Genomic DNA, 13,303 nt, shown 5'->3' with positions numbered 1-13,303 from the left:
TCCGAACATCAAAGAAACAGTGAGTGTACCACTTTGTGTGCATTTTGTATGTGTATGTGTATGTGTGTGTGTGTGTGTGTGTGTGTGTGTGCGTGCGTGTGCGAGGGTGGTGGTAGTTGGGGTAAATGTGAGGACAGGGAGGGGGGTCGGGGGGGGGGGGGGGGTCGGGGAGGGGCGGGGGTGGCTTTTGGAAGAAACTTGGTAAAGCCAGTTTTTTTTTGTTTTTTTTACTAATGCCTGTGCACAATGTGTCCTCCCTGTGGCTCCCCAACGAGGTCAAGGGCCTTGCTTCATTTGTGTACACATTAAACAAATAATCATTCCTGTCATAAACTAACATCTGGTACGTCCCAGTGAAATCTACGCAGCCACGACGTGTTTTTTTTTCTGTTTGTTTTTTTTCCTCTAAGGAAAAAAAAAAAAACACGACCAGATCAAATACAGCATTCGGGGGGGTTGAACATGTGTTCTTGTCCGATAGTTAAAAATACAGTCAAAACTGTAAACGTTGAAAATCTGGAAGAAGAAGAAGAAGAAGAGAAAAAAACAAAACATGGCAAAATGCCATCAAAAACATCCCATACCCATCACACCCTGTCTCTTTTTCCTTCTCTCCCTAAAAGATCGGTCAAAATTCAGTCACCAAGAAATTCGCCTAGAAAAAAAAAAAAAGCTTGCGCATTCTAAATACATTACATTCGATAAACCCAGTACTGAGCGTGAATTAACCGATGGTTTTCGATAGAGCAAAAAAAAAAACACAAAAAAAAAAGGTGGAATTGGGGCTGGATGAAAGACGTGTTCAGACTGACTTACACCGCGAGACAGAACTATTGCAAGAAATATGTTACATATCACAGACAATAACAAAAGCAATTTCTATTCCATAATATTCACACCTTGGGGGATGGGGGTGGTGGTGTGGGTGGAGGGATGGAGTGTGGGTGGAGGAACGTCGGTGCACGATGCAGCGCTTACATTAAAAAAAACAAAAAAAAAAAAAACACAAAAAACGTACATCGTTTTGTCACATCTCGTCTGTCCAAGTTACCTCTTTCAGTCAGTTTTTACATCTGAACTTAGTTTAAGGACAGAGTATGGCTGCACCCAATCACACGGTACATCCGCACTCAATATTTCATCTTCAGTTCGCTTCAACTGTCCTGTCCAGTCCAGTCCACTGGGCACATTCTTTCAAGCTTTATTTTGTCTGTACACTTTGCTCATCTTCCTTCGTCTTTGATATATATATATATATATATCACGCATACAACGCCACAATTTTTCGAATACTTCTCAAGAGGATAAGCCCGTTTCGTGCAAACCGAAATATCCCTAAAGAAATTCACACAAAAACATCGTCACTGAAAATTGCAAACTTCTTTCTCACAGCACTGCGAGCGTGTTGTGAAAATTAACAGCGAGATCTCTAATGATAATCAAGAAAATAAAAGGGTACGTATACATCAAAGACGTTGTTTTTTTTGTTGTTGTTTTGTGGGTTTTGGGTTGTTTTTTTCTCATACTCTCCAAACACCGATTTCTCTTCGTTTTACATGTATATACAGGCAATGACTTTGGAATGGTAATTGATGGTGACAAAGGAACGACGTGGAAAAAAAAAATGACGAAGATAATATCAATGTGTGCCGGAAGTTACAGGAACACGAAAAAGCCAAATAGTTGTGCCACGTATAAAGTGGTTGTCATCGCAGTAGCACCAAAGTACTGACACGAATGAGAGCGAGAGAAAAAACAAAATCTATATCTAATTTTATTGAATGAACGGCGAAAGGTTTTTGGAAGCAGATGGTGCATCACTATACGAAGGAGTAGAAGAACTTTGGCAGGAAATATGACCCATTAGAACAGATAATGTCAAAAACATTGGGGATATATTTCAAGATTCTTCTGCACTCCTCGAAAATCGATGATCATGAACACTTGACACTAAAAAAACTATGACATTCTGTACCTCGTGTTCAGTTAATTTCAGGGTTAGTCGCTATTCTGTTTGGGTTCACTACAGCCTCCGTAATTGCCCGCGTTTCCTTAACATAAAAAAAAGAAAAAAAGAAAACAAACCAACAACAGACTATCTTCATATTTTCTTCGAAATGGTATTCAATAATATATTGTAATCATTTTATTTTATGCCATTTTATTTTATTTTTTTTTTTTTTTTTTACTGAGAAGTTCATGTAAAGTTCATAGAGTAAGCAGAGCCGACTTCTTTGTGCCAAGACATGCAGATGACTACGGGACAATTATGGACGTCCTCGGATATCCATGCGAAAAAATAGTGTGTGCGGATAAACTGGTCTAATCTGTGTCAGAACTTATGTGACATTTTGTGTCGCAAACACCGCGCTTGTGCAACTATCTCTGGAAAACAACATTTTTTTTTCTTCTTTGGCATTTTCATGACCCAACTGGAGGGGAAAACCCAAAATATAACCGGCTGGCTTCACAGCCTGCTTTGGTCGAAAAAGAAGTCGAAAGAAGATACGCAAGAACGTGCACCGCTTCCTCAATTTCCGACAGAAAAGAAAAGGAGGTTGCGTCCCTTGCGCTGTGTGCCTCAAAGCAGTGTCCGTGAACGAGCGTGTTGTGTGCTCCGTGCCTGACAGGAAAAAAAAAAAAAAAAAAAAAAAAATCCGACCTCTCGACCACTACTTGCTTTGGCTTCTGAAGCCTGGCAGTACTAGAAAAAAACAAAAAAAAAAAACAAAAAAAAAAACAAAACAACCAACCCGGATTTCATTAATCAAAAAGTGCATCAAAACTCCAATGCATGAACACATTATTTTTTTTTTACCTTTGATAAACACATTCGTTAACATGTCACAGACAGAGAGAGAGAGAGAGAGAGAGCGAAAGTGAGAGAGAAAATCGTCCAGAGACACCGTTTCTTGTGGCGCGAAATCACCACCAGGTGGTGGGGGAGGGGAAGCCCCCCTCCCACACACCCAGCCAACCCAGCCAACCTGTCCCTCCAGTCACTCCCACTTCACTGAGAGGACGCCGTGGTCACAACGACCGTGACCTCCGCCTGCCTGTCGGTGTCCTTGACTTGTGTGGGGGTGGTGGTGGTAGTGGTGGTGATGGTGTGGGAGGAGGAGGAGGAGGAAGTGGTGACCTCCTCTGGGGGGGACATGTCCTGGATGGCGTGCAGCACCACCATCTCCTCCGCGAACACCTCGTCCTGGGCAGGGGTAGGCTGAGGGTAGGAAGGAGGAGGGGCACCCCCACCCCCACCCCCACCCGCCTCCGCCTTGTCCAGCAGCTGGAAGGACACGCCCTGGGCCGTCTCCAGGATCACGTTGCTCTCCAGGCTGGAGAAAAAGTCCGACGTGTCCCCGGACTCGTGGCCCGAGCTGAACGACTCCTCGTGCTGCTCACGCTCACGCTCACGCTCGCGCCGCTCCCGCTCCCGGGCAGCAGCGACGCTGACCAACTCGCTGTAGTCGCCAGACTTGGACAGCACGCGGCGCTTGCCCGTGGAGGAGGAGGAGGTGGTGGAGACGTAGCCCAAGGATGCCGGTCCACTCAGCCCGTCGTCACCATCCCCGTCGTCTCGCTTGACATGTCGGTGTCTGGGCGTGTCTGAGGAGAAGGTGTTGGCGCGCCGCCTCTGGTCCGCCTCCTCACCCCCTCCTCCGGAGGTCTTGCGCTGTCTCCGGACCACCCCTACCCCGCCTCCGTTGCTGTCGGCGCCCTGCCCCGAGGAGGAGCTGAGGCTGCGGACGGGGCTGGCCCCGTGGGGGCTGTGCTGGGAGCCCCGGCTCGGGGAGCGGGACAGCTGTCGGGGACTGGCGCCGGCGCCGACGCTCTCGCTGGACCCGCCCAGGTCAGCCGACTGCGACATGCGCCACACCACCTGCTCGTAGTCCATGGACAGGCGCTTCTTGGCGCGTGACTCGCGGTCGTACTTGCGCATCAGCACTTGGCATTTTTCGTGCAGTTGCCTGTTGTGCGCGCACACACACACACACACACACACACAGGGTTTCATTCTATGTTGTTTTTTTTCTGCTTTGTCTTTTCTTTCAAAGACTACTAACAAAAATTTTAACCAATTATTTAAGCATGCTCTTTCAACCTAAGAATGATTTTGACTGCACGAGGGGAGGTCACTTCGTATGTGGGTGGGTGGGTAGGTGGTTGTTTTTATCTCTTCAGTCCCAGTATCGATGACAGAAAAAAACAGGTACCGATTCAATATACCGATTCAGCAGGTAAATAAAAAAAAAAAAACAAAAAAATCCAGACTTGTCCTTATATCGATCATATTATGACATGTACAACAGCAATGACAGAAGAAATGACTGTGAAAACACAAACAAGCTTATATTCAAGACTTTTTTTTTAATGTATAATACAAAACAAACGCACGCTTGCCTCGATGCATAATATAATATTGTTCGTGTTGTTGTTGTTGTTGTTCGGTTTTGTTGTTGTTTTTTTATGTTGTTTTTCCCTAAGGCTGTTTTCCTAACGGATCCAGAATCACTTCCACCCACCCATCCACCCACCCTTTTTTCTTCGTTGAACACACAATGCTAAAAGTCATCGATTACAATAACCTGAGTGGAAGTATAAACAGAAAGATAAGGAGACAGAGAGAGAGAGAGTGAGGGGGGGGGGGGGGGGGGGAGAGGTTAATTACTTTTCGTGGTCCGTTTTGATGTTGATTATGGCCTGTAGATTCTCCACCTTCTGCTTCAGGGACACCACTTTCTCCTGGGCAATAGGTAGCTCTTCCAGCTGGACACACACACACACACACACACACACACGCACACACACACGCACACGCACAAGCACACGTAAATTATTTATTTCCGTGGACTCGAGCACACGCTCTCCCACTGTCTCTTTCTACTGTGGGTGTGGGGTGTGGGGTCTCTGTGGGGTGTGGGGTGTCTGTGTCGGGTGTGGGGTGTCTGTGTCGGGTGTGGGGTGTCTGTGTCGGGTGTGGGGTGTCTGTGTCGGGTGTGGAGTCGGTGTGGGGTGTCTGTGTCGGGTGTGGGGTGTCTGTGTGGGGTGTCGGTGTCGGGTGTGGGGTGTATGTGTCGGGTGTGGGGTCTGTGTGGGGTGTCTGTGTCGGGTGTGGGGTGTATGTGTCGGGTGTGGGGTCTGTGTGGGGTGTATGTGTCGGGTGTGGGGTCTGTGTCGGGTGTGGGGTGTCTGTGTGAGATGTCTGTGTCGGGTGTGGTGTCTGTGTGAGGTGTCTGTGTCGGGTGTGGTGTCTGTGTGGGGTGTGGGGTGTCTGTGTGGGGTGTGGGGTGTCTGTGTCGGGTGGGGTGTCTGTGTGGGGTGTGGGGTGTCTGTGTGAGGTGTCTGTGTCGGGTGTGGTGTCTGTGTGGGGTGTGGGGTGTCTGTGTCGGGTGTGGTGTCTGTGTGGGGTGTGGGGTGTCTGTGTCGGGTGTGGTGTCTGTGTGGGGTGTGGGATGTCTGTGTCGGGTGTGGGGTGTCTGTGTGGGATGTCCGTGTGAGGTGTCTGTGTCGGGTGTGGTGTCTGTGTGGGGTGTGGGGTGTCTGTGTCGGGTGGGGTGTCTGTGTGGGGTGTGGGGTGTCTGTGTCGGGTGTGGTGTCTGTGTGGGGTGTGGGGTGTCTGTGTGAGGTGTCTGTGTGGGGTGTGGGGTGTCTGTGTGGGGTGTGGGGTGTCTGTGTGAGGTGTCTGTGTGGGGTTTGGGGTGTCTGTGTCGGGTGTGGTGTCTGTGTGGGGTGTGGGGTGTCTGTGTCGGGTGGGGTGTCTGTGTGGGGTGGGGTGTCTGTGTGAGGTGTCTGTGTGGGGTGTGGGGTGTCTGTGTCGGGTGTGGTGTCTGTGTGGGGTGTGGGGTGTCTGTGTCGGGTGTAGTGTCTGTGTGGGGTGTGGGGTGTCTGTGTGGGGTGTGGGGTGTCTGTGTCGGGTGTGGTGTCTGTGTGGGGTGCGGGGTGTCTGTGTGGGGTGTGGGGTGTCTGTGTGAGGTGTCTGTGTCGGGTGTGGTGTCTGTGTGGGGTGTGGGGTGTCTGTGTGGGGTGTGGGGTGTCTGTGTCGGGTGTGGTGTCTGTGTGGGGTGCGGGGTGTCTGTGTGGGGTGTCTGTGTCGGGTGGGGTGTCTGTGTGGGGTGTGGGGTGTCTGTGTGGGATGTCTGTGTGGGGTGCGGGGTGTCTGTGTGGGGTGTGGGGTGTCTGTGTCGGGTGGGGTGTCTGTGTGGGGTGCGGGGTGTCTGTGTGTCTGTGTTGGGTGTCTGTGTGGGGTGTGGGGTGTCTGTGTAGGGTGTGTGGTGTCTGTGTGGGATGTCTGTGTAGGGTGTGTGGTGTCTCTGTGTGGTGTCTGTGTGGGGTGTCTGTGTGGGGTGTCTGTGTAGGGTGTGTGGTGTCTCTGTGTGGTGTCTGTGTGGGGTGTGGGGTGTCTGTGTAGGGTGTGTGGTGTCTGTGTGGGGTGTCTGTGTAGGGTGTGTGGTGTCTGTGTGGGGTGTCTGTGTGGGGTGTCTGTGTAGGGTGTGTGGTGTCTGTGTGGGATGTCTGTGTGGGGTGTGGGGTGTCTGTGTGGGATTTCTGTGTGGGGTGTGGGGTGTCTGTGTCGGGTGTGGGTGCGGGGTGTCTGTGTGGGATTTCTGTGTGGGGTGTGGGGTGTCTGTGTCGGGTGTGGGGTGTGGGGTGTCTGTGTGGGATGTCTGTGTGGGGTGTCTGTGTGGGGTGTGGGGTGTCTGTGTAGGGTGTGTGGTGTCTGTGTGGGATGTCTGTGTGGGGTGTCTGTGTGGGGTGTGGGGTGTCTGTGTAGGGTGTGTGGTGTCTGTGTGGGGTGTGGGGTGTCTGTGCAGGGTGTGTGGTGTCTGTGTGGGGTGTCTGTGTAGGGTGTGTGGTGTCTGTGTAGGGTGTGTGGTGTCTGTGTGGGATGTCTGTGTGGGGTGTGGGGTGTCTGTGTAGGGTGTGTGGTGTCTGTGTGGGATGTCTGTGTGGGGTGTGGGGTGTCTGTGTAGGGTGTGTGGTGTCTGTGTGGGATATCTGTGTGGGGTGTGGGGTGTCTGTGTGGGATTTCTGTGTGGGGTGTCTGTGTCGGGTGTGGGTGCGGGGTGTCTGTGTGGGATTTCTGTGTGGGGTGTCTGTGTCGGGTGTGGGGTGCGGGGTGTCTGTGTGGGATTTCTGTGTGGGGTGTGGGGTGTCTGTGTCGGGTGTGGGGTGTGGGGTGTCTGTGTGGGATTTCTGTGTGGCGTGTGGGGTGTCTGTGTCGGGTGCGGGGTGTCTGTGTCGGGGGTGGGGTGCATATGTGGATCAGGCGTCTGTGGGTGGGGTGTGTCTGTCTGTCTGTATGGGTGTGGATGGTGTGTGCGGATTGAGTGTCTAGGGGGTGGGCGTCTGTATGCACTTGGAAGTTTCCTGCATGTGTGAGGTGTGTCCGCATTTGTTGGCTGTGTATGTGTCAGTGTTGCCTGTATGAGTGAGGGTGTTTCTTTATGTGTTTGGTGGAGGTGTCTATGGATGGGGTGGCTGACAGATGTATGTATGTATGTGCGCTGGGAGAGTCAGCACGTCAGAGCTGTTTGCAGAGAGAAGCAAAACACCCAGCTACCTGTTTGACGAGGTCCATGTTCTGCCGTTTCAGCTTCTGGATCTCCTCAGTCCTCATGTCGATCACCGTCTTCAGGCTCTCGATCTCTTGGGGCAGGTGAAGGTACGGCGTCAGGGCCAGCTGCCGTCAGCAGAAAGAGGTCAAACAATACATCATCATTTCTCCGTCAGCAGAAAGAGGTCAAACAATACATTATCATTTCTCCGTCAGCAGAAAGAGGTCAAACAATACATCATCATTTCTCCGTCAGCAGAAAGAGATCAAACAATACATTATCATTTCTCCGTCAGCAGAAAGAGGTCGAACAATACATCATCATTTCTCCGTCAGCAGAAAGAGATCGAACAATACATCGTCATTTCTCCGTCAGCAGAAAGAGGTCAAACAATACATTATCATTTCTCCGTCAGCAGAAAGAGGTCAAACAATACATCCTCATTAATTTTCTCCGTCAGCAGAAAGAGATCAAACAATACATTATCATTTCTCCGTCAGCAGAAAGAGGTCAAACAATACATTATCATTTCTCCGTCAGCAGAAAGAGCTCGAACAATACATCATCATTTCTCCGTCAGCAGAAAGTGGTCAAGCAATACATTATCATTTCTAACTCATGATAGGTATTGAAAAATACTACAACTGCGGCTACTATACTAAGAATTATAAACAAAGAATATATTAAAATTAGACTTTGTATAATGTGTGTGTGTGTTTGTGTGTGTGTGTTTGCTTGTGCGCTGTACGATCATGTTTTCGGTTTTTGCTTTTTGTTGTTGTTGTTTTTATGTGTTTTTTTTCTCTCTCTCTCTTTTTCAATATTTACTGATTTATTGTATTTCTGCTGCCTCCGATTACAGCAAATTTCTCTCTCTCTCTCTCTCTCTCTCTCTCTCTCTCTCTCTCTCTCTCACACACACACACACACACACACACACACACACACACACACACCCGGAAAAAGAAAACCCACATAGGTTAAAAAAAAAAAAAAAAAAAAAAGTTGCAAAGCGACTGACTGACTTCGTCAACATCTTTTGTTCGTTTGATTTCATGTCCATTTAGAAATGTGAATTCAATACTTGGCTAGACTCTTACGGCTGATTTCTTTTATTTTTTCAGTCAAGGCAGTAGAATGTTATGCGTGTGTGTGTGTCCCCCCCCCCCCCCCCACCAGTTCATAATGTATTCACAGTCACAAAATATGTAACCGACGTCCGCAGTGTGACAATGCATTGTCTGCGCCAACAAGTTTTCAGAAACTCGTAAGTAAGCAAAATTCGAGTTATGAATAATTCAGTGCCTTTCGAAGCCAGCACATTTCCATTCTAAAAGACAGAGCGTTGTCAACTATATATATATATATATATATATATATATATATATATATACATATATATATATATGTGTGTGTGTGTGTGTGTGTGTGTGTGTGTGTGTAGTGATGTAGTGACGCGTCCACCTTGGAAGCGAGAGAATCTGAGCGCGCAGGTTCGAATCACGGCTCAGCCACCGATATTTCCCCCCCCCCCCTCCACTAGATCTTGAGTGGTGGTCTGGACGCTAGTCATTCGGATGAGACGATAAACTGAGGTCCCGTGTGCAGCATGCACTTAGCGCACGTAAAAGAACCCACGGCAACACAAGGGTTGTTCCTGACAAAATTCTGTAGTAAAAAATCCACTTCGATAGGAAAAACAAATAAAACTGCACGCAGGAAAGAAAAAAAAGGTGGCGCTGTAGTGTAGCGACGCGCTCTCCATGGGGAGAGCAGCCCGAATTTCACACAGAGTAATCTGTTGTGATAAAAAAGAAATACAAATACAATATATATATATATATATATATATATATATATATATATATATATATATATATATATATATATATATATATACCGAAAAAAATGCGTGCGTGCGTGCATGCGTGCGCGCGTGTCTGTGTGTGTGTGTGGACCCAATAAACCAGCAGATTGGCTTAAAACTCAGTACACGCCCCCTCCTCTCGCTTCCCCTAGCTACTAAAGGCGTGTTGGGGAAGAACGGGGTCTTAAAATGAATGCGGTGCGCACGTGCGTCTGACAGACCGATAAAATCACAGTGGGTGTGTTGTGTGTGTGTGGAGGGGGGGGGGGGAGGGGGGTACATCACAACATGAAAATGATTATATCTCTACGTGAGTGCTCCCTGTAGTACTTGTGTGTGTGTGTGTGTGTGTGTGTGTGTGTGTGTGGTTCAGATCTGGAAACGAAGACCAAACCGACTCCCATGTGAGTTATAGTAGATTTGTGACATGGGAAAAAAAAAAGAAGAAAAAAAAAAAAAAGTTGGTAGAAGAATAAGCAGGAGGAGAAGGAAGAGAAGGAAGAGGCTACTGTACTTCCCTTTCATTACCCCCCTCTCCCCTCCCCTTCACTCCCTGTCTCCCAGTGCTAGGGTTTTGTTGTTGTTTTTCCCTTGGTGTGGGGGTGTGGGTGTGTGTGTTAGTGTGTGTGTGTGTGTGCGTGTGTGTGTTACTCGCTTTCGTTCCGTACAGATGTGAGCGATGTTGTGTCTCTCAGTGTGACGCTGTGTTATACTCGTACATTATGCATGTATTAAGTATTAAGTATAACTACATTTATATGCGCACATGTTTGTGTGTCTCTTAGAACAACGGCAGATGTGTAAGTCGGCCAAAGTGCTAATATCTTCACCGTTGGAAAATAAAGATTCATTCATTCATTCATTCATTCATTCATTCATTCCCTCTCAGATACCTCCGGTTATTTGCTTTCACTAATAATTTTCATTTCGTTCATTCTAATGTTTTGTTGTGCAGTGAAAATATGTTGACGCAGTCACCCGTGTCAAAAGGACCGCAAGGCCAATGACGGGCGGGGAGGAGGAGGAGGAGGAGGAGGGCGGGGAGGAGGGGGAGGAGGGGCGGAAGGCAGCGTACCTGCACCTTGACGTCCGAATCCCTCTGCAGAGCGTCCTCGCTGGTCTTGGCTCGGATGCGGAGGTCGTCACACTCCGAGCACAGCGACTGCACCTTCTCCTGCAGCACACACACACACACACACACACACACACGCACACACACACACACACACACACACACACACACACACTATTTATAAAGACATTATATATAAAGAAAAAGACAGAAAACAGTGCACGCACATTTTTTTTTTTTTTTTTTTTTTTTTTTTTTTTTTTTAACCACTCGGCTATTGCGCCCGTCAGTGAAAAGGATCAATTCACTGGCCGTAAAAGGCTATGACACTTTTATCAGTTATCGTTTCACCCTCTGATATATGAAACACATGGGAAAGGAGGTGGCGAGACGAAGTATTCGGTGTTTTCCAGATGGGGAGAACCAGCACCACCACCACCACTACCACCAGCACCACCACCACCACGACCCCGGCAGAGAATTAACAGATTCCAGTGATCTGATCCGCGCTGGTTGGTTGGTCGGTCGGTCATGTGGGGGTAATCCAAACAGGTCTGGCCGACATGCCATGAAGCATGCCATGAAGCATACCATGAAAACATACGGTATGTACAGGGATTTACGCGCGTTAACGCTCGCTTCCCTGATCTCACCACTTCCGCCCCCCACCCCCACCCCCACCCCCCAAACCACCCCCCCCCCCCCCCCCCCCCACCCCCACCCCCACCCCCGCCCCTCCAGTCGTCCAGCTCACGCGGGAAGCCCAGAAAGGCCGTTCGCCCCCCGGAGTCAACCCTCGCATTGTTTTCTTGATCACAAAGTTGAAGTCGGCGCGACATGCATTCACTTATATAACCCCTACTATACTGGGCTGGAAAAAACAGAAAGAAACGGGAAGCAAGGATAATCACAGCATTCGTTCCTCTGAGGCCAACTCTTGTATTGGAACGAAGAGCGTGGTAAGGGTGGGGTGGGGTGGGGTAGGGGTGTGGTGTGGGGGTGATGGGGGTGGGTGGGGTTGGGTGTGGTGGGGGTGTTGTGTGGTGGGGTGTGGTGTGGTGGGTGTGGTGGGGTGTTGTGGATGTGGTGGGGTGAGGTGGTGGGTGGGGTGTGGTGGTTGTGGTGGGTGTGATATCTGCATGGGAGGGGGGACGGACGGAACGGAGGGAGGGGGGGAGAGGGGAGTTCCTCTCCTGTCTTCCAACCTACCCATAGACATGTAAACATATTATCTTCGTGACCCCGCCCCGATCCCCTGATGGTATTATGTTTCACACCCTTCCAATATTATGTTTTTTTCTTTCTCCAGTCACTGACACTCACCCTCTCCATTTTAGATTTTGTACTCTATCTTTTCCACATTCCATTCTGTTCTCTCTCTCTCTCTCTCTCTCTCTCTCTGTGTGTGTCTGTCTGTCTGTCTGTCTCTCTTCCTTCCTTAGTCCCCTCCTCCTTGCCCCCCCCCCCCCCCCGCCCCCCCCTCGCTCCCGCCCCTCCCCTCCACCTCAGCCGCCCCCCTTTTCATTCCAATATACAGAAATGTCGATTTCTAATTATTTATAATAACAATTATCATTATGATAGAAATGATAATAATCCAAATGATGATGATAATAATAATATCATTTATTTTCAGTCTAATATCATCATCTTAGATGAGTTTCAGTTTCAGTTTCACTTTCCCAAGGAGGCGTCACTGCGTTCGGACAAATCCATACACGCTACACCACATCTGTTGAGCAGATGCCTGACCAGCAGCATAACCCAACGCGCTTAGTCAGGCCTTGAGTGCATGCTTACATATTTGTGTACCTATGAAAGGGGATTTCATTTTACGTAATTTCGCCAGAGGACAACACTCTCGTTGCCATGGGTTCTTTTTCAGTGCGCCAAGTGCGTGCTGCACACGGGACCTCGGTTTATCGTCTCATCCGAAAGACTAGACGCTCAGTTTGATTTTCCAGTCAAACTTAGGAGAAAGGGCGAGAGCGGGATTCGAACCCACACCCTCACGGACTCTGTGTATTGGCAGCTGAGCGTCTTAACCATTCTGCCACCTTCCTCCTCCTCATCTTAGATGAACAGACTATAAATAAATAAATAAATAAACGAACCAATAAACGAACCCCGATTCTCTGAAACTGAAGTTCAGCATTCCTCCACACAGGACAGCCCCCCTCTCTCTCTCTCTCTCTCTCTCTCTCTCTCTCTCTCTCTCTCTCTCTCTCTCTCTCTCTCTCTCTCTCTCTCTAATAACCCCTTTACTTCTTGATTTTTTTTTTCTTTTCTTTTTTTCAATATCTGCTATGGTACTATACAATATGATCTGTAATGTATTACAATACGATATGATACCTAATTATGTTTATGTATGCATATGCATACAATTCTGTATCTACATGTAGACATATGCATGCATGTGGTTAGATGTGCAAATATGTATAAGCGTAAGGGTGTGTGTGTTTGGGGATGAGTGTGTGCATATGTGTGTGGGTGGGTGGGTGTGAGTGTATGACAGTGTTCCCTTCATTATATTTTTATGATGATGATGGTCCGTTGATTAGTATTATAATTATCATTAGTAGTAGTAGTAGTAGTAGTGGTAGTGGTAGTGGTAGTAGTAGTAGTAGTATTTACCATCGTTATTATTGTTGTATCTTATCGTTACTGCTTTTGTTGTCACAAGGACAGATTGGAAGACTAGGCAATGCCAAAAAATCTTTATCCTTGAGTAATAAAGTTTTTGAATCTCTCTCTCTCTCTCTCTCTCTCTCTCTCTCCCTCTCTGTCTCTGTCTCTCTCTGTCTC

General features: G+C 48.3%; 1 protein-coding gene across 4 annotated transcripts in view; it reads right to left on the bottom strand.

The window, feature by feature from the left end:
• Positions 1–564: 564 nt before the first annotated feature.
• Positions 565–13,303, bottom strand: part of LOC143299066 (uncharacterized) — a 283,702-nt gene continuing 270,963 nt past the window's right edge. For all 4 annotated transcript variants that reach the window (XM_076612165.1, XM_076612168.1, XM_076612169.1 and 1 more), the window contains 4 exons: positions 10,499–10,597; positions 7,562–7,681; positions 4,670–4,767; positions 565–3,968 (listed from right to left, as the gene is read on the bottom strand). In XM_076612165.1, the coding sequence (XP_076468280.1) occupies positions 3,011–3,968; positions 4,670–4,767; positions 7,562–7,681; positions 10,499–10,597 (1,275 nt within the window). In that variant the 3' untranslated portion in view covers positions 565–3,010. The remainder of the gene's footprint in view (positions 3,969–4,669; positions 4,768–7,561; positions 7,682–10,498; positions 10,598–13,303) is intronic.

The sequence above is a fragment of the Babylonia areolata genome, chromosome 24 (genome assembly GCF_041734735.1).
Source record: "Babylonia areolata isolate BAREFJ2019XMU chromosome 24, ASM4173473v1, whole genome shotgun sequence".
Lineage (NCBI taxonomy): Eukaryota > Metazoa > Mollusca > Gastropoda > Neogastropoda > Buccinidae > Babylonia > Babylonia areolata.
Note: the sequence above shows the minus strand (reverse complement) of the source record. Positions and strands in the feature narration are given on the sequence as shown.